General features: G+C 41.5%; 1 protein-coding gene across 2 annotated transcripts in view; it reads left to right on the forward strand.

The window, feature by feature from the left end:
• The window catches only part of LOC142140063 (dead end protein homolog 1-like), a 97,859-nt gene that overhangs the window by 10,025 nt on the left and 64,583 nt on the right, over nt 1–23,251 (forward strand). Inside the window, exons 4-5 of one of the 2 annotated variants that reach the window (XR_012688282.1) lie at nt 441–830; nt 5,554–5,662. Coding sequence is in view for 1 of the 2 variants with exons in the window: in XM_075197925.1 (XP_075054026.1) it covers nt 441–830; nt 5,554–5,570 (407 nt within the window). In the remaining variant the exon portion in view is untranslated. Of the gene's footprint in view, nt 1–440; nt 831–5,553; nt 5,869–23,251 lie in introns of those variants that run through there. The other variant, XM_075197925.1, reaches the window with a different exon arrangement.

Consider the following 23,251-nt stretch of genomic DNA (forward strand, 5'->3'; position numbering starts at 1 on the left):
GTGTGTAATCAGCACTTTATTCCACTTAATAAAAGAATTGCCCTCCTCCTGTACCCAAATAGCGGGAGCTTCTCCCCTGGGACCTCTGCTTTGTACAGACCTCGAAGTAGTTTAATGTAATACTGAGTATCCCCACTAAATGCATCATACCACCAGTTCAATTGACCGTGGCAATCTCTCCACAATGGGTCCTCTTTTGTTGAGGCCCAAAGTAAACAGTGAAATTGGATCCCAGGGAGGGATTCACATTACTAGAATATATGGGGTTCAATAAGGATTTTAGAATGCAGCTTTTATAAAGTGTATTGTCATACTGTGTACACATTTAAGAAGTACCCTTTCTACCTCCTCCAGCTGGGATGATGTTTGTTGGCAGTTGTACCCTAAAACCTATTTATGTTGTTTATTAAATTTGACCAAGTGTTGCTTGTTTCCTGCAGGGCCACAGCTGCTGTATGGCTGCCCCTTCACTTTGGACTGGCTGCAGCCCCCAATGAGACAGAAACTGCAGTCTGGAACACTTCCGCAGCCCCACTCATTCTTGCCTCAAATGCGGAGCGACAAGCCCAAGCAGGATAAGATTACTCTGAGTGGCGTTCAATGTCTTCAGCTCCTCTGTGACCAAAGGAATCTGGGTCAGCCGGTTTACCAAATAAAGCTCCTGAGCCTGGGCTCTTGTGGTTGGCTAAGATTTTGGTATTTGGTAGTAATACCAAAGCATCGTGTTCCGTTCACTGGCTATTCCTGGATGCTTGCGGACAGCCTCATACCAACTGACCAATATGAGCAAGCCAAGGAGATGGTGGCCTTTTGGCTGTTGACAGAATTGGGTAAGTGTGGGTCGCAGGCCTTGGTATCTGGTGTGTGACCCATGTGGGGGAAAAAAGTCATGTGAGAAAACTGCACATTTTTCTTTTGTCTATATTGTATGAGCCATTCCATCAAATTGGATTCAACATTTGGTGGTGGCTATCATCATCATCATCATTTATTTATATAGTGCCACTGATTCCGCAGCGCTGTACAGAGAACTCATTCACATCAGTCCCTGCCCCATTGGGGCTTACAGTCTAAATTCCCTAATATAGACACACACTCACAGACAGACAGACAGACAGAGAAGGAGACAGACAGAGAGGGAGAGACTAGGGTCAATTTTGATAGCAGCCAATACTGATTATATTGGCATGTTTTTGGACTGTGGGAGGAAACCGGAGCACCCGGAGGAAACCCACGCAAACACAGGGAGAACATACAAACTCCACACAGATAAGGCCATGGTCGGGAATTGAAATCATGACCCCAGTGCTGTGAGGCAGAAGTGCTAACCACTAGGCCACTGTGCTGGCTATGAATGAATCTTCCTTTCTTTATTTTGTGTGAGGAGTTTGAAGAAGAGGATTCTGTAGGGTGAAGGGGAGACAGTGTAATGTTTGGCAGATGTGGAGCCGTGAGAGAGGAAGATAACTAGCTGCAGCATTAAGTATAGATTGAAGAGGACAGAGGTGGGAGCAGGGAAGGCCGGTAAGGAGAATGTTACAGTAGTCGAGACGCGAAATGATCAGTGAGTCAATAATCGTTTTTCTGGCGTCCTGGGAGAGAAAGGGTCAGATATGGGTGATGTGGCGCTGGAAGCGACGGGATTGGGCAAGAGATTTAGTGTGAAGGACAAAGGAGAGGGAGGAGTTGAGAATAATGCCCAGGCAGAATGTTTTCTCAACCCACGTTGAGTCCCTTAAGACCAGCTGAGCACCGTTTATATGCCACAACCTCTTTGAGTATTGTTGCTGTCCGCTTGCTTCACTTTATAGCTACAATCTACCCATTTGCTCATGGCTACTTCCAGCAAGATAACCCACGACGTCACAAAATACACGTCCTGTAAAGCTGGTTTCATGAACATGACCAAAAAAATAAATGTATTCTAATGGCCCCCGCTGTTATCAGATTCCAATCCAGTATAGCACCTTTGGGATGTGGTGGAACAGGAGATTTGTAGCATTAATGTGCAGCCGACAAACCAGCAGCAACTGCATGATGCTATCGTGTCGCCATGAACCAGAATCTCTAAGGAATGTTACCAGCACCATGTGACATCCACGCCACAAAGAATTCAGGCTGTTCTAGGGGCGAGGGGGATTCCTACCCCGTACTAGAAAGGTGTATATAATAAAGTGGCCAGATTGTGTATGAACCCTTTATAAGGAGGGACTCCCCCCCCCCCCCCCCCCCCCCCCCCCCCCCACAAATCTACAAGACCTAATTTATCTGTGTTCCATTGTATTCATAATACTTTCATCTAGATACTTCCCATCTTTTCTCTTATAACTGCACAGTGTGGGACCCTTGGATTTGCTCTATTGACCAGGATCCTACAGCCCTGATCCCATTCGTAGCTGCTCAATGAAGATTCATTGTAGCAGTGCTAAGAGTTTCAATTACAACCACTGTATGAATGTGGAAGTAGAATGTAAATGGAAGTCGTTTTAAAGAACAATCTAAACCGAAGAGCTTGTGCATATCGGTTGATCATCTTCCGGTAAAGTGAAGGATGGTATGCATCGTGTTGGTATAATTAAACTGTTGGATACTATTAATGAGACTTGCTTGCACCTTCCAGTATTTTAGAAGTGAAAAGGAAATATTTTATTTAATGTAAATAATTTCTGGAAGTTGGACATTAATGAGATGGTTGTACTTTTGCACAATGCATCTCTTCAGATTTTCCAACTCTGCTAACCCTGTCACAGTTCTAATTCTTTTGCTATCGCCAAGTTTCTTCGGTTTGCACTGGATTAAGATGAAAAAATACAGAAAAGTGTACTAATCCATAAATGGACCGGACAAAATTATTGGCACCTTTTTAGAAGACGTTAGAATAAGTAGGCCATTTTCCTTCACTTGGAAGTGATCTCGCCTGCGTTAAGCAGCCGGTGCCTGCAATATAAATACCGCTCATTAAATGAGATAAAATGGGAGGAAAAAGAAACAAATAATTGAGGAAGTCAGACAGAGTTGTAGCCCAGTGTGGACACTTTCACTCTTATTATCTCTAGACACTGATGGTCATGTTTCCACTGTATATAATGTTTCTCAGAAGTGTAAGGCCTACAGTAAACAACCTCCCTGGATAAAGAGAACTGGATCAATGATTGAAGCACAGAAGATTAATGAGAGAGACTTAAAAAAGCTCCACTGGAGTTTGCATAAACACATCTTCTGGGAGAAGGTCTTGTGGACAGATAAGAGCATTTTTGGTAAAGCCGATCCCTTTGTTTACACAAAGCCAATTGAAAAGAATACCTCCCTTCAGTCAAACATGGAGGTTCAGTGTTATTTTGGGTTTTGTTGTACTGCATCCGGCACTGGGTGTGTTGAACGTGTGCATGACATCCTAAGTTTGGGAGATTACTAGGCCGCAGGATCGTTGTGTTGAAGCCAGTGCCATAAAGCTGGGACTCTGACAACGCTCATGGGTCTTCCAGCAGAACAATGACCTCAACCACACTTTATAAAGCACCCAAGAATATGTAATGTCAAGTCTCCAAAACGTTCATAAGGAGCCAGGAATTAGTTTAGATCTAAATCCCATAAAACGCTTATGGATAGATCTGAAAACCGCTGGGAAGAAGGCATCCTTCAAATCTGGGAGAATTAGAGCAAGAGTGGACCAAACTGCTAGTAGAGAAGTTCCAAAAGCTCATCCATGGCTATAGGAAGCGGTTATTTTGACCAAAGGCTGTGCTACCAAATAATAAGTCTAGGGTGTCAATTTTGTCAATGCAATGTTTTTTCATTTTCTGATTTAAAAGGATATACAGTATTCTGAATCCAAAACAAGTGGTCTGTAATATTAAGAGACAATAGTGGAGGGAAGGCAAAATACTTCTGTTTGTGAGTCATTTCCAAAAAGTGCAAGGGTGCCAATACTTTTGACCATGACTGTGTATAGACTGGTATTTACTAGTAAATACTCTTTTTATAAAAATGTTTCCACCTAGCTCTTACATACTAAAAACTTGACAAGCCCTGCTATAATACAGCCAGTGAACAGACTTGTTCAGTCTACTGAATCTTTAGTCGGCTATCTCATGACTATTGTAGCTGGCCACAAAACGGATGCTGGATACACTTTTTAGTCATGATGATGGCTGCAGTATGGATATATTCCATACTGCAGCCACTGGATATGTTCCAGTAGTGTTGGTGTTTGCAAGAGCAATATTGATGGTTCTTGCTGTGTTTACAGCATAGTGAGTGATGGTGTCAATAGTGACGTATTCTAGCAACCTCTAACTTCACCCGCAAACTTAAACAAAACACAGATGCTGAACACAGACTTTTCACTCTTCAAATATAAACTTAAACAAAAAACTAGTTGTTTTTTTTCTGTGTAAATTGAACCGACTAGTTTTGTTTGTTTTTTCTGCATAAAACCACATGATTTACTTCATGGATTGTACTGTATCTAGGAGACCATAGATGAAAATGCATGATCTGAAGTCCTCTCTGGCTGACCATTAGAAATTCAATGAGTGGAGAGGCGTCCCTCACATGTATATGGTGATTTTGGTGTAGAGGAGATACATGGGGAACGTAATCGTCATAGAGATCTATACCCCCATATGTCATAATTGAATCCCTGTAGCTGTCGTAAACCGCTGGTGACTTCCATTTAAAAGGGTGGCAGCGAGCTCCAGAGTGATGTCATTACTGACCCTTCAATGTCATTGACAGCCTGGGGATCCATTCTTGTTAAACTTTGCTCTTGACTCTTGAAGACTGTGTCTAATACAAAATAAATCTCTAATATGAGGAAGAAGCTGGGGAGACCTAATTCCAGTCTCCCCTGCCAGCCTACAGTGATAGAGCCAGGGAAGTGGGATCCATTAGTAGCTGTATCCTCGTTACTGTTGGGTTCAGGCCCCCACAATTTAGGAGGTACTTTAAACTATTTCTCACCATATACTGGTGTAATATAAATCATTCTCTATGGTGTATAGCTGATGGAATGGCTGTAAAATTGAATGCATAGGCAAACGAAGGGGGGAGGAGGAGGGGGGGGGGGGTTCCTAGTGCCTGGGAACCCCCCTCCAAGCTTGGGGCACTGTATAACCGAGGTGGGTGGACCCTGCTCCCGCTTCATTCAGCTCTGCTTGAAAAGGGAGAGCTGGGTGCACCTAACAGTAGTGCACGCAGCATTGCCCATGTATATCACGGGGATAGGGAGAGTTGGAGAGCAGCCAAGCACTGTCTAAAATTATAGCTACGCCCCATGCATGCTTGTCACGCCCACTGGTGGCGTGGTGTGGAAACCCCCCTGGAATGTGTGTATATATAAAGACGTTTCAGGAACTGATTAGAACTGTAAGATTCCTAATCATAGTCTTTGTATAGAACAGCAGTTTGTACTCTGTAACATGGCTTAGTGTGATATCTCCTGTTCTGCCACATCCTGAGCTCTTGTACAGAAATAGTTTGTGTAATGTCTGCCTATTGTCTAACCAATAAAACGCATGCTACCTGCCAATAAAGAACTGTTTTGTTTTACAGGGTACTTCGTTGACTAGACTGCTTTTATGATGAAGAACCCACCTTGTTTTATATCGTGTTTTATCTATTGCAGTTTGTTTTGTGTTTGGCTCTTTACCACTGTTTGCAGGTGCGTTTCGTATATATTTTTGTCTTTCGTTTTGTACTTTGTTACGATTGTTCTGTAATGTTCACCATGCTGCAAACTTTATTACTAGCTGTGAACAGGTTTTGAGCGCTGAATAGTTTTGTAATGTGCAGGCTGTCTGTTTAATGAGCTTTTATATTTTGAAGGAAATATTAGGCATGTAGCTTTAATACAAAACGAAAAATCTTTGTCTTGTGTGCTTTTTGTTACTGATTTCAATGTCTTTTGCTTTTTATAAAGCAGGGGAATGTATTTAGGAGGGGGGAATGCAGACTAATATATTGGGAAGATTTATGATTGGCTTTTTTTTTTTTTTAATTGTTTTGCCCTCTAAGCCAAATGATTTACTATCCAGCGGTTTTCATGGTGAATTCCCAAACTGCCGACGTGATGGTTTCAAAACCCCTAAATTCACATGTGGTGTAGGGGAAACCTCCATTGTGAAGATATGTGGTTCCCAAATCACTCAGACATGGTCTTAGAGGAAAAAATTATAAGGATGATTTATTCTGCAGAACAGGATTAAATACAGCACGGCCCCCTTTACGATAGCCGATCCAACAAGTGAGGAAATCCGTTCAAATAAATCCAGTGGGATATGTTCCACAGCACATCTCTGGCAGAGCATCACCTCCTGGCCAAAAGTTAGTCACACACATGTCCAGCTCCCAGGGCAGCCTCTTTTATCACCTCCTAATCCCACCTTGGGAACTGCCTGCCCAGGGGAATTTTAAAAGGTCTCGATTGGTGGGCTGCTTACACTATCCAGCCCCCTCCCCTACCTCTCCAGGTGTCTTCCCTCAGGTGACCCCTGCTGGGTCCGGCTCCTGGCTGGCTGTAGAGCTCACTAGTGGGCAATAGGGAACAAACAGAAATAACAATGATAGCTTAATTCACTTAACTCCTGAGTGTTCCCTGTGGAGGTGGAATTAGCCCCTGAAGTACTTTTCCAAGGATATGTTATAGTTACATCCCTGATACTTCCTGATGGCATCATGGCTAAAAAGTGCAGTTCAGGTATGGATTGTATTAAGGGGTTGTAACACCATACACCATGCCCGTTGCTTTACATCCATATACTAAGTTTTTCAAAATAATACAATGTTTAAAAAAGAATCCTCCCTCCCCTTCTGTAGCAGCCCAGTGCTACTCATGCTTGGGCTGCAATAAACGTTCAGGCCCCTCCACCTACAGATGCCTGGACCAGTGGTATTTGCACTGGTACCCTCAGGAGGAGAGTACCCTGGAAAACTTGTTATGTAAGAAAAAAAAATGATTTTATTCAGTAGATTGTTGCTTTAAATGTGTGAGTGGATGGAAGTGGAAACTCACACTAGCAGCTTGTACATAAGTTGAGTTTATACCTGCCACACACTTGCCACAAAATTAATCAAGCGCTGATCTTGCATATTGTGAATTTATATATATTCTTTCGCATAAGTTGATACATTATGCAGCTTTATGGCAATGATCTCTAAACCGCACTTACTAGGCTGTTGTCTGAATGAACAGATGTCAACATTATGAAACCGCAATAAGGCACAGTGAGCTGATGGCCATTGGATATGATTATGTTTATGGTGTTCAAAATTATAATCTCCTTCATGTAAGTATACTAAATAACTTTGTGCATATATACCCAAATAATAATAAGTTTTTCCCATTTGTATGGTCAAAAAAAGTAAAGTTAACGGATCTAGTATCCCAAGGCGCACATTTTTATAGATGTAGGATTTATTTAATATTTCTTTTTGTGAATGAACTTTACATAGCAAGTGTAACATAAAATGAACGAGATAGCAATGACGTAGTAAAGTGTCCACACTAAATGATACTATAACATCATTAATACATCAAACAATATTGCATGCAGTGAATAAAAACATCAGACAAGGTTGCCTATGAAAGAACATCTGTCTGAGCAGGATGAGATTTCTAGAATGTTCAAATGAATTCAGTCTCAATAATAATGGTTATATAATATATAGCAATTTCTGCTAGCGAACTGGATATACGTTCAAGTATCGGTCTTGAGTATCAAGATGTCCTTTGTAATATCCTGAGATCCTGGAACCTACTATTTTGGAGATAAGACTGTATAAGCGCAGGTCCCACAATGGTTATTTTTTAGAGTGTGTTTTAATGTTCCTTTGATGCATTAAGGATAGTTACAACATGCAGATAGTCTGTAGCCTCGGGGCTGGTATCAGCTGTCAGAAGAAACAGAATGGAATTGCTGCACCTGGTTACATGTCTTGCAACACTTGTATGGACTCTCTGACACATAAGAGTAATGTAGATTATATTTGGTTGCAGTGACTTGATGGGGTTATGTGTAGATGAAAGATGGGGGGAGGCTTCTATAGAAAGTAAGAAAACAAGACTTTTTAGAACAAAGAAGGAAAATATTCTAAAATATTAACATTGTGCATAGTGGCTTATACCATGGGTGTTGGTGGACAGCTGGTTATGTGTGTCTGTAATTGTAGTAGTCACTTTCGATAGTATGATGCTGTATCTAAAAATATTGCAATGGTTGCAGGTTAGTTGGTGCAATTTGGAAAAAGTGAGTGACCACTCCAAGCTGCAGCTCAGTGAGGAGCTGAGTAGAGTGCTCAGGAGACGCTAAAGTGCAGAGCTGTGGTGTGTCCTGCAGGGGGCAGGCTAGACAAGGGGCAGGCCCAGTCATGGGACTAGATGGACACAGGTGGTCTGTTCCCTGAGGTGTACAAGAGCTCCACAATGTCCTAGGTTACAGGGAAGAGTGACTGCTGTTGGAGGCAGAAGGGAATCCTGTCCAAGGATGACTGGTACTGCACATCAAGGGATCACAGGGACTGGCATAGAGACATCAGCAGTGTGTGGACTGTAGATTTTTATACTAGAGCTAAGTGGTAAGCGGCTTTGTTGCCTATTGATAGAGAAGGTCCAAGAAGTGAAGTAGTGCCCTGAATGGCAGCAAGATGTTTGTTTCCTTGCAAACTGTTCATCTTGCCTCTGTTGCTGAAGCTGATTAAAGCTCATTTATGTTTAACGCCCTGAGTTACGCGGTGAAGACCTATAATAATATAATCTGCATTGAGCATAGCTACTTTCATTTTTTTTAAATGACATAGTAAAGTGTCCCTAAATGCCCTTGTCAAACAGACTTTTGTGCAGCTGGGCCATTGAGTTTTAAAAGAAAGAGGACCGTCATAGCCAAAGGCAAATCTTTCTGGTCCCAGGTATTCACAATCAAGTTGTGGTTCTAGATGTGACACTTTGCAAGATGGCCTATGAGATGTGCATACATAACTGTGAATGCATGCTTAGACATGGCACAAAAGTTTAAAATCTCACATTTGTGGAAATCAAGCACACGGTCTAGAACCTTACTATTAGCTAGGAGACTGCAAGTTATTCACACAGCCAGATTTCAGTGATGCACGACACAAAAGTGTCACCTTCCAAAACAAATTTAGGCAAGGCAACGAAAAGTCTCTTCATTGAACAAGTGTTTGGACTGTGCTTACACTTGCTTTGTACAACCCTAAACTTTAATAAGGCTAGTGCTACATTAATCATTTGCATAAAATAATGCTTTAATACTAACTGAAGATGTATTTACAAGCTACCAGGTATACCTATAGTTTAGTGTGATCTTAACCGCTTCCAAGAAAGAAAGAAATGAAATACATTTGGTGCCCCATATTAATGGACTATTCATAACACATCCACAATACGTTATATTCATTATCTTGTCCAGACATAAATCACAGCTTCTTGCCACAGATAAGTGCTGTAGAAGGGTTTGTATTATGAACAGAAAAAGCATGGTCTTTTATCTCCTTAGAGTGAGACAACCTTTCTTCAGTGCCTAGACGTCTGTCTTAACAAAAACTACATTCTGCAGAGGATGTTTGTATCATGCCGGAATAGAGTTGATTTAACTCTTAAAGCGCTCACAGTTGTCATGTTTAATCTCAGAATCTTAAGTAATAAGGAATTTGCCAGCAAGTGAATGTGACGGAGCATCTGCAAGACATTGTGTTTTCAGGAATACTAGTTAGCTCCTTTAATACACATTTTAATGTAGAATTTCTAAAATGAATCTAAAGTTAATTGGTGACTCCTCATGCACTTCTGGTTGCCAGCTTCTAAATGCAAGGTCTACAGCTTCCCCTTGGAAGTGTCATTGTTGCATATTCATAAAACCACAATTTGACATTAGGAAAATAACAATACTGCAGCCGTAATGCATGTTCTTTTCAAGTGATGGATAAACTAAATACACATAATATAGTGGTAGTATAAGTAATGATATTTATAGTTAATGTCACTATAATTAAGTGTTCAACTCCTCATACAGTATGACTCTGCACATATATAATATAGATGTAAAGTGTTCTCAATTCTCTTTCTTTTTTTTTTTTTTTTTTTTTAATCCAGGTACAATTTATCCAGTGATTAACTTTTAATGTTTCACTGTGGGACACAGTAACTTATTGTGGTCATGAGTACAAAACACATTAATATATTTAGGTGTGTGTTTGGTTCAGAGAAAACAAGCTCTGATTTGTGTGGATTTCATACTAAACTGTGTAATTTGGAAATATCAGTGTTTAGAAAATGGCCTGGCTTATTCTCCTGGTAATAAGCACACATGAATATTAAGGGGCAGGTGGATCGAACCTTTTGAAAAGATAAAGTGGAGATGTTGCCTATAGCAACCAATCAGATTCTAGATATAATCTTCTATAATGTACTAGATAAACAACGGCTAGAATCTGACTGATTGCTATGGGCAACACCTCCACATTTCTTTGATTTAAAAGATAATTTTTATAGATATTTTTGAAATGAACACTATATATAGTACAGCATGTAAAGTAGCTGTGAAACAAATCGATTAACAGAACAGAGATCGCATACCATTCGGAACAGATATATTGATGACAAGATGTACAAATTGAAAAAGGAGACTACTAGAGTTTAAAAATCCTTGCAAAAACACCTAAATAGTAATGGTATCGCTGCAATTGTCATTAATGTAGTAAATGTCATTTGGCATGGGTGCTCACTGGCTTAGTCATCTATACTCAACCTCCCTGTGGAGCACATACCATAAGAAGAGTCAACCTACCTACATGATATACTTCAAATTTTGGTAGGGCTTTCCTACTAGTGTATACAGACAGACCTCTCATAGCCTATCATGTCATTGACCAACGCAATCCATTAGTGATCATCGGAGTTGTGGGGGGCCATCCACAGCCGGGCTGTGGAGACCTTAGCCATCATAAATAAATGTAATGGGGATAGTTCTGTTACTTTATTCATCATATGAGTGTAAAGGGATTGAAACGCCTGGGGGTTATTCAATGGGGGGTATTCAATTGTTAGCGAGATCCCCTGAAAAACGAGCGCTCAAAAAATATTAGCGTTAATATGGTAATATGCGTGTAAATACCGTTAATATGGTAGTTAACTCGCTGAATTTCATCTCGCAGCTCAGGGAGCTGTGAGATGAAATTCAGCGGGTAATTACCGTATTAACGCTAATATTTTTAGAGCGCTCGTTTTCCGGGGATCTCGCTAACAATTGAATACCCCCCAATGAGTAAATAAGTCAGACGGTATGAAGGGTGGGGCATTTCTAAAGGAGATGCCAAATGGTCCAAGACTTGCGCCCAAATTTTGGGAAATTGGTAGTATGAACCACATTTTGCTAATGGAACAGTAATAAAATGCCCTCTATGTAATATATACACTTGTATCTGCTGAAGCCTTAACGAGACAGTAGAATAAAGTGAATTATGAAGGATATTTCCCCAGTCTTTGTAAGTAAAAGGCTCTAAATCAGGCTCCAATTGCGCTATTAATGGCACAAGATCGTTAGCATTCTCTTTAGATAGAAAGTAGGAGTAAACATGGGAGATTAGTCCATCCAAGTTGTTGAAGTAGCTTTATTTATTGTGTGTCCATCAAAATCTGTAGTCTGTTGTCAAATTGTGCCATCAGCATGTGTGAGTTGGAGATGTGAGAAAAACATTGTCCGGGGTATATCCTATTCCTCTCACACTTGCTCAAAGGATTTAAAGGTACCATCTGCATAAAGCTGTCATTTTGCTGTCAACCCTTGTCGGGACCAAAGAGATTCACCCTCTGCCAATAACAATTCTTTGACTTTATTAGTGCCCCTAGAGGAGTACATGGATCGACACCATCCCCACGTGCCATTTTATTTGTAGCATTTCATATTTTTACAGCTTGCGCCAACAGCTGAGGTGCACAGCTATTAATCATACTATCAAATTGTTGTACTAATTCCCAGTGTAGGTCTTGGTAGTTGGGATCAGAAACCCAAAATTTAAGATGGGCCAGTTGGGAAGTGTAATAATAGTCTTGGACTGGGAGAGCGAGACCTCCCGAAGATCTGAGCCTGTAATGGAGACTAAACTTGATTTTAGACCTTTTTTTTTCTCCCCATGTCAAGGAAGTGAGTTATATATGTATTCTATGGAATACCAAGGGCAGGACAAAAATCAGGGCTTGTTGAATTACACAGAGAAATTTTGGTTGTAGCATTATATTTATTAAATTGATTTTACTGGACACAGAGAGTTGTAAGTTCTGCCATGTATGGACTTTAGACTTGAGAAAATCAACCTACGGCTGTATATTGAGCTGCAAATAGCCTCTGGTATCAATAGTCATCTAGATGCCAAGATATTTAATCTGGGGAGTCCATTTCAGCGGGAAATCAGATGTTGGCATCTCAAGACAATCCCACCTCAACGGGAAAACATGAGACTTGTCCCAATTAATTCCTAAACAGGAAAAAAATCCAAATGCGTTTACCTTCTGCAGCAAAGCCACCATAGAAAAATTGGAGTCCGATTAAAAACAATAACATATCCTCTGCAGATAGGCCGCCTTGTCCTTTCTCTGTACTGTTGCAAGACCTTTTTGGAGACCAAATATTTCTAATCGGACAGGTGAGAGGCTTTATTTCAAGTGGAAACAAGGTGGGAGATAGTTGACACCACTGCCTATTTCCCCTACTCCGTTTAAATAGATGTGAGACATAGCCAATCACATACTCGTGTTACATGATTAGTGTAGAGAAGCTTAAACAATTTTACATAGAAGAATACCATCCCAAAGCAGGTTATCACTTCTGACAGATAAGTCCACTCGCCTGAATCCAATGATTTAGAAGCGTTAATGAGACCACAAATTCCTCTGCAGTGTGTGTGTGTCTAACCCGTAAAAGGGGTAAATAAGCGCCTTAGTCTTATCGGACATGAGCCCCGTTTGATCTGGATGGACCAGTTCTATTATAACTTTAGTATATGTGATAATATCTTAGCCAGGGTCTTTACATCTGTGGATAAAAGAGATATAGGTCTACATGAATAGAGGTATAAAGTGTCCATACTCGTTTCGGTATAACCACTATCTCCACTTCTGACAGATTGAGAGAAGCCAGATTCACTCACTTCATTAAGTGTCCAGTAGTTTAGGAATATAAGACGCTCTATGTTGCTTGCATAGCTCTATCGGGAGACCATCTATACCAGGAGTCTTACCATTTGTGAAGACATCATAGCTGTGTCCAACTCTTCCAGAGTAAGCGGAGAGTGTGGGGAAGAGAAATTATTTTGCAATGTAGTCGAGTCCTATTGCACCTCAGATGTATATACCTCAGTAAAATGAGTGTGAAATACTGCAACTATGTCGGGCATCAAAAAATGTTTCACCCCTCGTCTATCTAGTATTTACCGGAGCTGTACTTTGCCACTCTCTCCATGTATGCTAAAAAGGCTACAGTTTCTTTTTTCCTGCCCATAATAAACATGCTTGTGGAAGAGCATTTTTCACTTAGATTTGTCCAGTACATAATCCGCTCACTTTTTGTGAGCCAGTAACCAATCGTGTCACCTGCCATCAGAGTGTGTTGCAATATATTGTAACGCAAGTCTACATTTGTGTTCCAACTTTTGTTTGTTATATTTGAAGAAATGCTTAAAGGTATGCCACTCTAGTGATAAGTGTGATGCAGGTAGGCCTTAAACCACCATAGGTTGAGCAGTTTGACTGTTTGTAGCAAAGAATCCTTCCCATTGGCCAATTAAGTCTGATCCTGTACTCATCAAAGACAACCAAAATGGACAATTCTTTTTCTCCCGAAGTCTGTGGTATCAGACGAAACGCTTTGAGATAGCATCCATACACGGACTTTGAGCATGTGTTGCCATTTATGCTTGTCCATCTGTGCAGCAATCATTAGCGAGATCCAGCAAGGAGGGTGCAACTTCTTGCGCACATTGGACTTGGGAAACATCGGTAACCCTACAGATCAGCTTTTATGTATTTTTAAATTGTGAGTGCATTTCTTGCATGTCTATTTTTGACTAAAAATGTTTTGAAAATACTACACCATATGGTCCCTATATTTGCTTCTATCTGAGGTATCCAGCTCCGGTAAAGAAGTACAGCAGTATCCAGCATATATACAGATAAGCGCAAATCCTTTTTTTCATCTGGTACGCTTACACATTGTTGGTGGGCAGTGCTGTGCACCTTCATATTACAATAACGATAATACACTATTTTGGGTTGTTTCCTATCCTCTTTTCCCAATATATTCCGTCACGTTCTTATCGCCTAAGGCGGGGAATCCTGATATCAAACTAAATGTGCCTGAGCTATTCTTTAATCTGCTACGAATATAATATTAATCACCTATTTTCTTAGGACTATACCCTGAAAATACTACACTAGCAGGAGCCGTGTTTCACTTTTTTTCTTTGTAGATTTTCTCCGGAATTACCAACCAGTATAGGATATTGGCAGCTGCCCGCATATTGGAAAGTGTAAAGAAGGTTATTATTATCATTGATGGACTTTATCCAAAATATTGAGTATAGCGCTATCTTTGTGTGTGTGTTTTTATATAATATATATATATATATATATATATATATATATATATATATATATATGACTGCTACACATTGCAAATTAGACCCTCGCAACGCTAGGTGACCCTGCTAGTAGATATATCTATATATAAAAGAAGAAGTTTGTTTATTGTCAAATATCTTCGACACCCCTGCACCGATTGAGATGAAACCAATGCGAGGTGGTCCAGTTGGATCCTGCCCAGGTTTTAGGCGGATTATGGTCCCAGTTGGACCTACCATTGGTGTACGGTGGGCAGAACTTTTACCACGGGAGTCTGTTCTGAAACTTCCACTAGATGGATTTGGATGAAAACTTCACAGACTGGTAACAATTGGATCCCAGAAGACATTGTAGGGGGTTGAAGTCCCAGTCGGCCCTCCCACTGATTTACTCTGGCCAGAATTTTGACCTGGGGAGCCTGTTCTGGGCCTTCCACTGGATGAATTTGGTTTGTTTGTCTGGTTATGCATTCAGACACCCCTGCACTGATTGGGAGGAAACCATAGTGTTTTGAATCCCAGTGCATTCACGAAGAGCAACGGAAGTGTAAAGCAAAGTGTCTTTATTCAGGTAAATACACAAACAAAGATAACTCCGATCCACTGATAAGAACAGGTTGCTAAGGAGACTGTATAGTAAAAAATGGCAGGAACAGATATAAGTATTACCCCAGTCCAGAAGGTACAAGGCTGTCCAGGAAAGCAGAGTCCAGGGATCAAGCAGAGATCAGACACACAAATCCAAATAGCCAGGCAGAGATCTAGCGAATAGGCGAGGTCCAGAAGTCAGGCCAAAAGGTCAGGGCAACAGGCAAAACAGCGTGGTCCAAGGTACAGGCAGGGGTCATACACAGAAGTTCAATCCAGAAGGTATATACCAAACAGCAGAGGAGCAGGTTAGCAGCAGCCAGGAACAAACAGGATGAACTGCACAGAGCACAGCTTGAGGCAGCTATTTGAAGCACAGTCGGGAAAGGACCTTTTATTTTATCACCAGATGATGATATGCCCAAAAACCCAGTCACCAAGTTTGGTATTTGTTGTGACTGAAGTGGCAAAGCAAGGGTTTTTCCATTTATGTTAACCTTCTCCCTAGGTGACATAGACTGTCCAATGGAAGACACATTAATAGAGGTCTTATGGACAAGAGCAGGAACTGACGCACATGCTGGAACGGGCACAGAAAAATCGTGATCAGATGACTTGACTGTGGATGGAGTGTACTTCTGACAAACAGCATTAACAAAGTCCATGGTATTATGAATAATGGGGTCATCATAATTTAGTAATGAGAAGGCCCAGGTTTGTGGCTCCCCTCTTAAATACATAATAATTGAACCCACTTGGTTAAATTGGTCAACAAAATAACCTGGGCATTCTTGAAACTGTTTCATAGAAAGTTTGAGTACCGTAACAAACTGTTTGATGTCTCCATCAAAGAAGACTGGAGGAGGATCAGGCTTAATAGCAGTCTCTAGAGAGTACCCAGCTTGTGCAGCAGTCTCTGGAGAGTCCTCGGCTGGGACGGCAGAGCAGGAGTCCCCGGCTGGGACGGCAAGTTGGGCACACCTGACGGGAAGCCCGGACTGGGCACAGCACTCCGACTGGATAGCACTGTGAGATGCCTCGGAGCAGACAGCACTGTGAGATGCCTCGGAGCAGACAGCACTGTGAGATGCCTCGGAGCAGACAGCACTGTGAGATGCCTCGGAGCAGACAGCACCGTGAGATGCCTCGGAGCAGACAGCACCAAGTGGCAACTCGGGAGGGGACTGGAGGGACAGGGCCCTCTCTGGAACGGGCTGGAGGAACAGGGCCTCCTCTGGAGCAGACTGTAAGGGCAGCGCCCCCTCTGGAGCAGATTGTAAGGGCAGCGCCCCCTCTGGAGCTGAAGACTCGGGAGTAGAGGCAGCGGCTGAGGACTCGGGAGTAAGGCAGGAGACTCTAAGCTGAAGGCAGAGGCTGGCATCTCGGAGCAGGAGACAAAGGCTGGCACCTCGGAGCAGGAGATAGAGGCTGGCTCCTCGGAACTGGAGGCAATGGCCGGAGACTCAGTGCTGGCGGTAGCTGGAACTGGCACTGCAGGACAGGCGGCAACTGGAACTGACACTGCAGGAAAGGCATCAACTGGAACTGGCACCGCAGGACAGGCAGCAGCAGGAACTGGCAGATTAGGCCCCATCCCAGGGAACGGATTAGGTTGAAGTAAAGCAACAGTAGGTGACATGCAGAACAATCCAGGGTCTGGAGAGATGCACACTGAAGGCTGCTCCATAGGATGTTGTGGTCTGCGAAGCGGACAGCCTTGTAAGAAATGTTCGCCGCTGGCGCAGCAGAGACATAGTTTACCAATCCTTCTGCGCCATCGTTCCTCCTCGGTGAGAGGGGGATGCAGGTAGCTTGGTCGTTTAGAATCCCTAATTGGACCGCTGGCATTACCATAGATGCAGCACCAATGTCAGAAAAAGTTCTAGGAGGATTCTCTGCAGTCTGCATGCTTTCATTAGAGGAGTTTGTTGCTTTAAAATCAGAATTAGTGTTGAAACTACTTAACACAGCAGCAGGAAGGGTTTTAAGCAGTTCTTAGAGTAAAGTGGAAACCTGTATGATTTGGTAACGGAGATGAACAATGTCCATTTGCAGCATTTGTAATTGTGGATTTACTGACATGTCTAATAGCCAAACACAGAGTTCAATGCAAAAACACTAGGAATAACAGGACTGAGGTAGAGGGCGTGCAATCGGCAGGCCCAGATTGTATGGCAGTTCATCATGTTATGAATCCCAGTGGATTCACGAAGAGCAACGGAAGTGTGAAGCAAAATGTCTTTATTCAGGTAAATACACAAACAAAGATAACTCAGATCCACTGATAAGAACAGGTTCCTAAGGAGACTGTATAGTAAAAATGGCAGGAACAGGTATTATAAGTATTACCCCAGTCCAGAAGGTACAAGGCTGTCCAGGAAAGCAGAGTCCAGGGATCAAGCAGAGATCAGACACACAAATCCAAATAGCCAGGCAGAGATCTAGCGAATAGGCCAGGTCCAGAAGTCAGGCCAAAAGGTCAGGGCAACAGGCAAAACAGCGTGGTCCAAGGTAAAAGCAAGCCAATCAGGGTCACAGGCAAGCAGGCAAGGTCCAAGGTACAGGCAGGGGTCATACACAAAAGTTCAATCCAGAAGGTATATACCAAACAGCACAGGAGCAGGTTAGCAGCAGCCAGGAACAAACAGGATGAACTGCACAGAGCACAGCTTGAGGCAGGTATTTGAAGCAGTGCGACAGGTGCAGTTCTAATTAGCATCAGACTAGGAGATTAACTCCTTCAGGCATGTTGCAGAGTTCAGGAGCAGGACAGCAGCACCTCTAATGAATTATAGGTACTGCTGCCAGATATAAAACAAAGGCAGTCATAACACATAGTTGTTCAACAGAGGAACAGACCAGCATCAGCAGTAAGAAAGTACAAAATTTAATAGAAAAATTAGAAAAATACATTGCAATAATATGCCCTGCCCTATGATCGTTACAGCTAGGTCGCTTTCATCAAGGGATCTTGTCATATATGGATACAGCAGTTTAAACCTTTCTATTGCTGTTTCAGCTGTTTGCTCATTTTAATGAGATATTGGACAGTCACTTCACTGTTACACTTTAATAAATCATCCTGAGGATCTACCATCAAGTGCGGTTATAGGCCAAAAATATCTCAAATGGTATCAGGTTAAGAGGTGGTCTAGGAGTGGTTCTGATGCTATATAGTACTAGTACCAATGCTTCTGGCCTTGTTAACCCAGTCTCAGCTATCACTTTACTCAACTTATTCTTGATAGTATAGTTAACTCTCTCTACTTTCCCCTTGTGGCCTGTAAGAAGTGTGCAACTTGCTATCAAAGCTTATAAGTTTACACATGGTCAGAAAAACTTCACAAATCACTCCATAAGTTTGGATTTCTGCACGATTTTCTTAGCAGTAAACACAGCAATATTAGTTGCAGTTGGATAGGCCTCTACTCAATTAGAAAACCCATCAATGCATACCAACACATACTTCAAATTCCTACAAGGAGGTAACTATGAAATCAATCTTAACTAGCAGGAAAGGGCCATCTGTGGGAGAGATGTGTGATGATATAGTTGCTATTGCCTTCGCTGTGTTATTTCTCAGACAAGTAAGGCAGGAAGTGGCTTTCTTACCAGCATGGGAGGAAAACCCAAAAGCATACCAGTACGTGTTAACTAATCCACACGTAACTTCTTTACCCAAATGCGTTAACCTGTGCGCCGGTTCTACAAAACACGGAACGTATGCTTTCAGAGCTACTAGCCTACCTGTTCTATCTGTCCATAAGCCTGTGGCATCCTGTCTACATCCCATCAACTTCCAAGGGACATTTTCCTGTGGGAAACAAAGTTCTTGTATTCAAATTAGTTTGTTTGTTCTGAGTGCTTGGAATAACAGCAATTTATTTGAGTCGTTGTCAGTGTCTATGTTTTGAATTACAGGTGAAGGGACCCCTCTCTTCATAGGCTCATGTGCTCTTCTGTTGCCCATAGAGCCTGGGTCAGTGTGTGTATGTGAGCTTTGCATTTGATGACAGCTACCGCCTGCGGTAACTGTATGGTTGTAAGAAGTCCTTGTATGTGTTGTGCATGTGCAATCTGTGTGCCTGCTACTGTCAAGTTTCTCAGGTGTTACAGCTCCCCAAAGTCATGAACCACCGCAAAGGCATACTTGGAATTAGTGTAGATGTTTACCAATTTCCCTTCCGCTAACTTACAGGCTCTTTCAAGTGCTATTTGTTCTGCCACTTGTGCCGAATGTGGCGGTTCTAATGGTTTGTCTTCTATGGTGCCCCTGAAATCTACTATAGTATATACAGTGCATAAGTCTCCTGCATCTGTCTGTCTCCGATAGCTTATGTCAATGTAAAATGTTAAGTTTGCATCAACAAAAGGGATGTAGTTGAAGCTGTAGTCAGTTCACGTTGTGAAAGTCCTATGTTAGATTCCTTATAAAGTCATGCATATTTGTACAAACATCAAAATTAATTTCTTCTAAATTTTCGTCTTCACCCTCCACCATTTGTGCTCTATGAGGAAATTAGCGGGATTTGGTGTTTTACATCTTCTTCTAGAGATGTTTACTGCTGCCAAAATAGCAAGTTTTTACTCAGTGTATCGAGCAGATGAGACATGCCTTGTTTGAGCCGAATTTAAAAGTGCAGAACTGCATGAGATGTGTAGAGCATAAAATTATGACCCAATACTACATCCTCTCTTTTCTCTACTAGAAAAGCAGCTGACGCTACTGTCCCTACACAGGTGTGGAAGGAGTGAGCTACAATATGTAATTGTGCACTGTAGTAGGCTACAGGTCTGTTACCGTCATTGTCTGAGGACTCCTGCCGCTCAGCCAGCACTTTCTGTACAGAATAGATCAAATGGCTTCCAAAGTCTGGTATTCCCAAAGTCTGATCGTTTCAGACTTTCTTGAGTGCTAGGAAAGCCTTATCCATTTCTTCAGTATGTTGCTTTCAATCAGGCTTGGTAGAGGCCACTAGCTTCTGCAGTGGTATAGAGAAACCTGGAATCCATTGCCTATACACACATTTCCAAGAATTATTCACACTTGCTGCTGGAAAGTTTGTTTATTCCCTGAAATGTTATTTTCCACATTTGGCTACTTATCAGGCCTACTAATTAACCATACTGGGGTCTTACGGGTGTGTACAAATCCAAACAAAAGAAAAAATTACCAAAGTAGCACTCCAGGTATAAGCAGTTAGTTACTTTAATACATTAAACTTTATTAGTATTCATTAAAAGTAACTGTATGGATATACAACCAAAATAAGGAAAGAGCGAAATATTTAAAATAAAGTGTTGAGTAACGAAAGAGTTAAAATTAGATGAGCCTGTAGTGGAACTGACCTTACATATATGATGCCTCAAACATACTCGTAATATGTCCCTTTTAGATATACAAACCGGATTTAATGTCCTATATCATGAATAAGGAAATACATAGACAAATAAAGAGCTGCTTACAGATGTTCCATATAGAATTATTTGGATACTTAGAATTCTATAAGTGTCCTTATCGTGTACTATTGGATGGATATATTGTGCAGATATCAACAATGTTTCACTTATTTTCAAAACACAGATATAAAAATCTTATAATTCTGTTGTACATATACGGACTCTAGATGGCAGCAGTCAGGGACGCTCCTTCCTCCTCAAGCCCAACGGCCGGTGCGTGCTCAGTTTCTTTGCTTCCCTCTCTCTGGCGGTCAGCTGTTTCCTGACCGCCGATTCCACTGCCACCAAGCAAAGTCCCTTATATCCTAATTAAGGGAGGCTCTGACACCATTAGTGTGCCAGAGTATCAAGGTCCCCTTATGCTATATCACTCCAGTCTGCTTTGCTGAATCCTGTCTGAAGTCCTGGCTACTGATTTGGCCTTGTCTGACCCCGATTCTGGATTCTCCTTTTGGCTAATTGGATTTCCTGGTTTGACCTCTGACTCCCTGACTACGCCTCTGTCTTATCCTTTGATATCTCGCTGTCCATATGGCTTGACTTCAGATTGTATGACCAGGCCTCTTCACCCGCTACTTCGCTGGTGGATAACTTGGAGGGCCACGACCGGCGTGTCTTCTGCAGCAAATTCTAAACCTCCCTTGCGGGAACCCTGATGAAGACCAGAGGCACGTTTTGACTATGTGTCTTTTGTTTAGCAGCGCCAATACCAGGCAGTATCCTTCAGCTGAAGTATATTCGTGACAGTTTGACATCCCAAAGTAATGTTAAATCTGTTCAAAGACATAGTAAATGAATATTGATACAGCTTAAGTACATCTAACGTACATCTAATGTCTAAAGTTAGTATTACATTGGTATTGATTGTTATTGAGTAAGTCACCATTCATTCAACTCTCATTGTCTTCAGACCTCTTTGATGAATGGAAGCCCTGCCATTTGCAATGCCTGCACATATCATATTGCATAGTAAGTCTCTATGGGAATATGATGGAACAGTGATATTAATACAGCAAGCGATGCGGTTACATCTTGCCGATACGAAGCAATTACGCGCAACCACATATGCGGTGCCAGAAGTGAGGAGGGAGTGCAACACCGCCCCTCCCCCCCTCCCCACAGCACTACCTAACGCCCCCACTCTGAGAGAGGGGGGGGAAGGGGCAGTGTTGTACTCCCTCCTCACTTCTGGGCCCTGTACTGACTGCTCTCACAGTTTTGGTGGCTACTCAGTGTGAACATGTTGAAGTCTTTAGATGCAAGGCAACACACCCCCTGCATTACTCCTACCTTCTGGGACCACATGCAAGGCTTAAAAATGCAGATGTTTAAAAAAGTACATTAAAATGCATTTGTTCACAGGTATTAACATCATTGCAAAGTTCTGCATATCTCTAAAAAGGTTAATAAACTCATATGGCCTGATCCATCAAGGAATGCATACTGAGTGCAATGGGCCTGAGTCATTAAGGAAAGTAAGGCAAAAAAACGAGTAAATGTTTTCCGGGACAAACCATGTTACAATGCAAGGGGTGAAAATTAGTTTATTATTTTGCTCATAAGATAAATACTGGCAGCTAGCACACAAATACTTGATAGCTTTATTTTTACACTAAAATTTAAAGTTGATCTAGAGCATGGTAGTAAATAAGGAATGTAGTAAGGTGCGCCACATAATATATAATACAAAAGTAGTGGCAGGATCCTTGTATAATTTCTGAAATAATTTATTATCATGTAAAAATATACAGATAAAATGGCAAAACAGATTAAATATAAGTAATAGAATGAATGTCAAAAAGACATGTCTAAATATACACTATATATATATATATATATATATATATATATATATATAATCTATCTAATATATAAATGCTTAGTGGCGTCTGTGTGTGTGTGTAAAATAAAAAACCAAGTTGCAGCGCCACCTGCTGGGCAGAGTTATACACTGACCTACTAAATTCTAAGTGTGTGGGAAAAAAAATTCAAAAAGGGCTGAAATTTGGTAGGGCTCAAACTCATTTTCGTGAGGTAATTTTACCTCATGAACACACATGTGTAGAGGCGTGCGTTAGTGTGTGTGTGTGTGTGTGTGTGTGTGTGTGTGTGGAAAAAACTATTTTCTCAGAAAGGGCTCATCAAATTGACCTGAAATTTGGTATACTGACATTATTTGACAAAAAAATTAGAATAGTCAAGTCAGTTAACTTCCATCATCCCCCCTTCCCCCCGTGGGAGGGGTAGTAAAGGCTAAATTTACGAGTTGAGGGATCAAACTCATTTTCGTGAGGTAATTTTACCTCATGAACACACATTAAAAAGGGCGCTTGCGTCGGGAAGTAACGATCTTCCCCTGAGGAGGCCTGGGCTAGGCCCAAATGCATGACAAGAACCTTTTTAAGACCTTAAGTATCTTGATTTGACTAGACTAGAATGCATGAGTATCATGCACGGGTTAACTTGTGTATATATATATATATATATATATATATATATATATATATATATAGTCACAATGGACCGCTAAGGAATAATATTGGCAAAAACAATAAATAACATAAAACACAGCTGT

This window comes from Mixophyes fleayi, chromosome 2, assembly GCF_038048845.1.
Source record: "Mixophyes fleayi isolate aMixFle1 chromosome 2, aMixFle1.hap1, whole genome shotgun sequence".
Classification (NCBI taxonomy): domain Eukaryota; kingdom Metazoa; phylum Chordata; class Amphibia; order Anura; family Limnodynastidae; genus Mixophyes; species Mixophyes fleayi.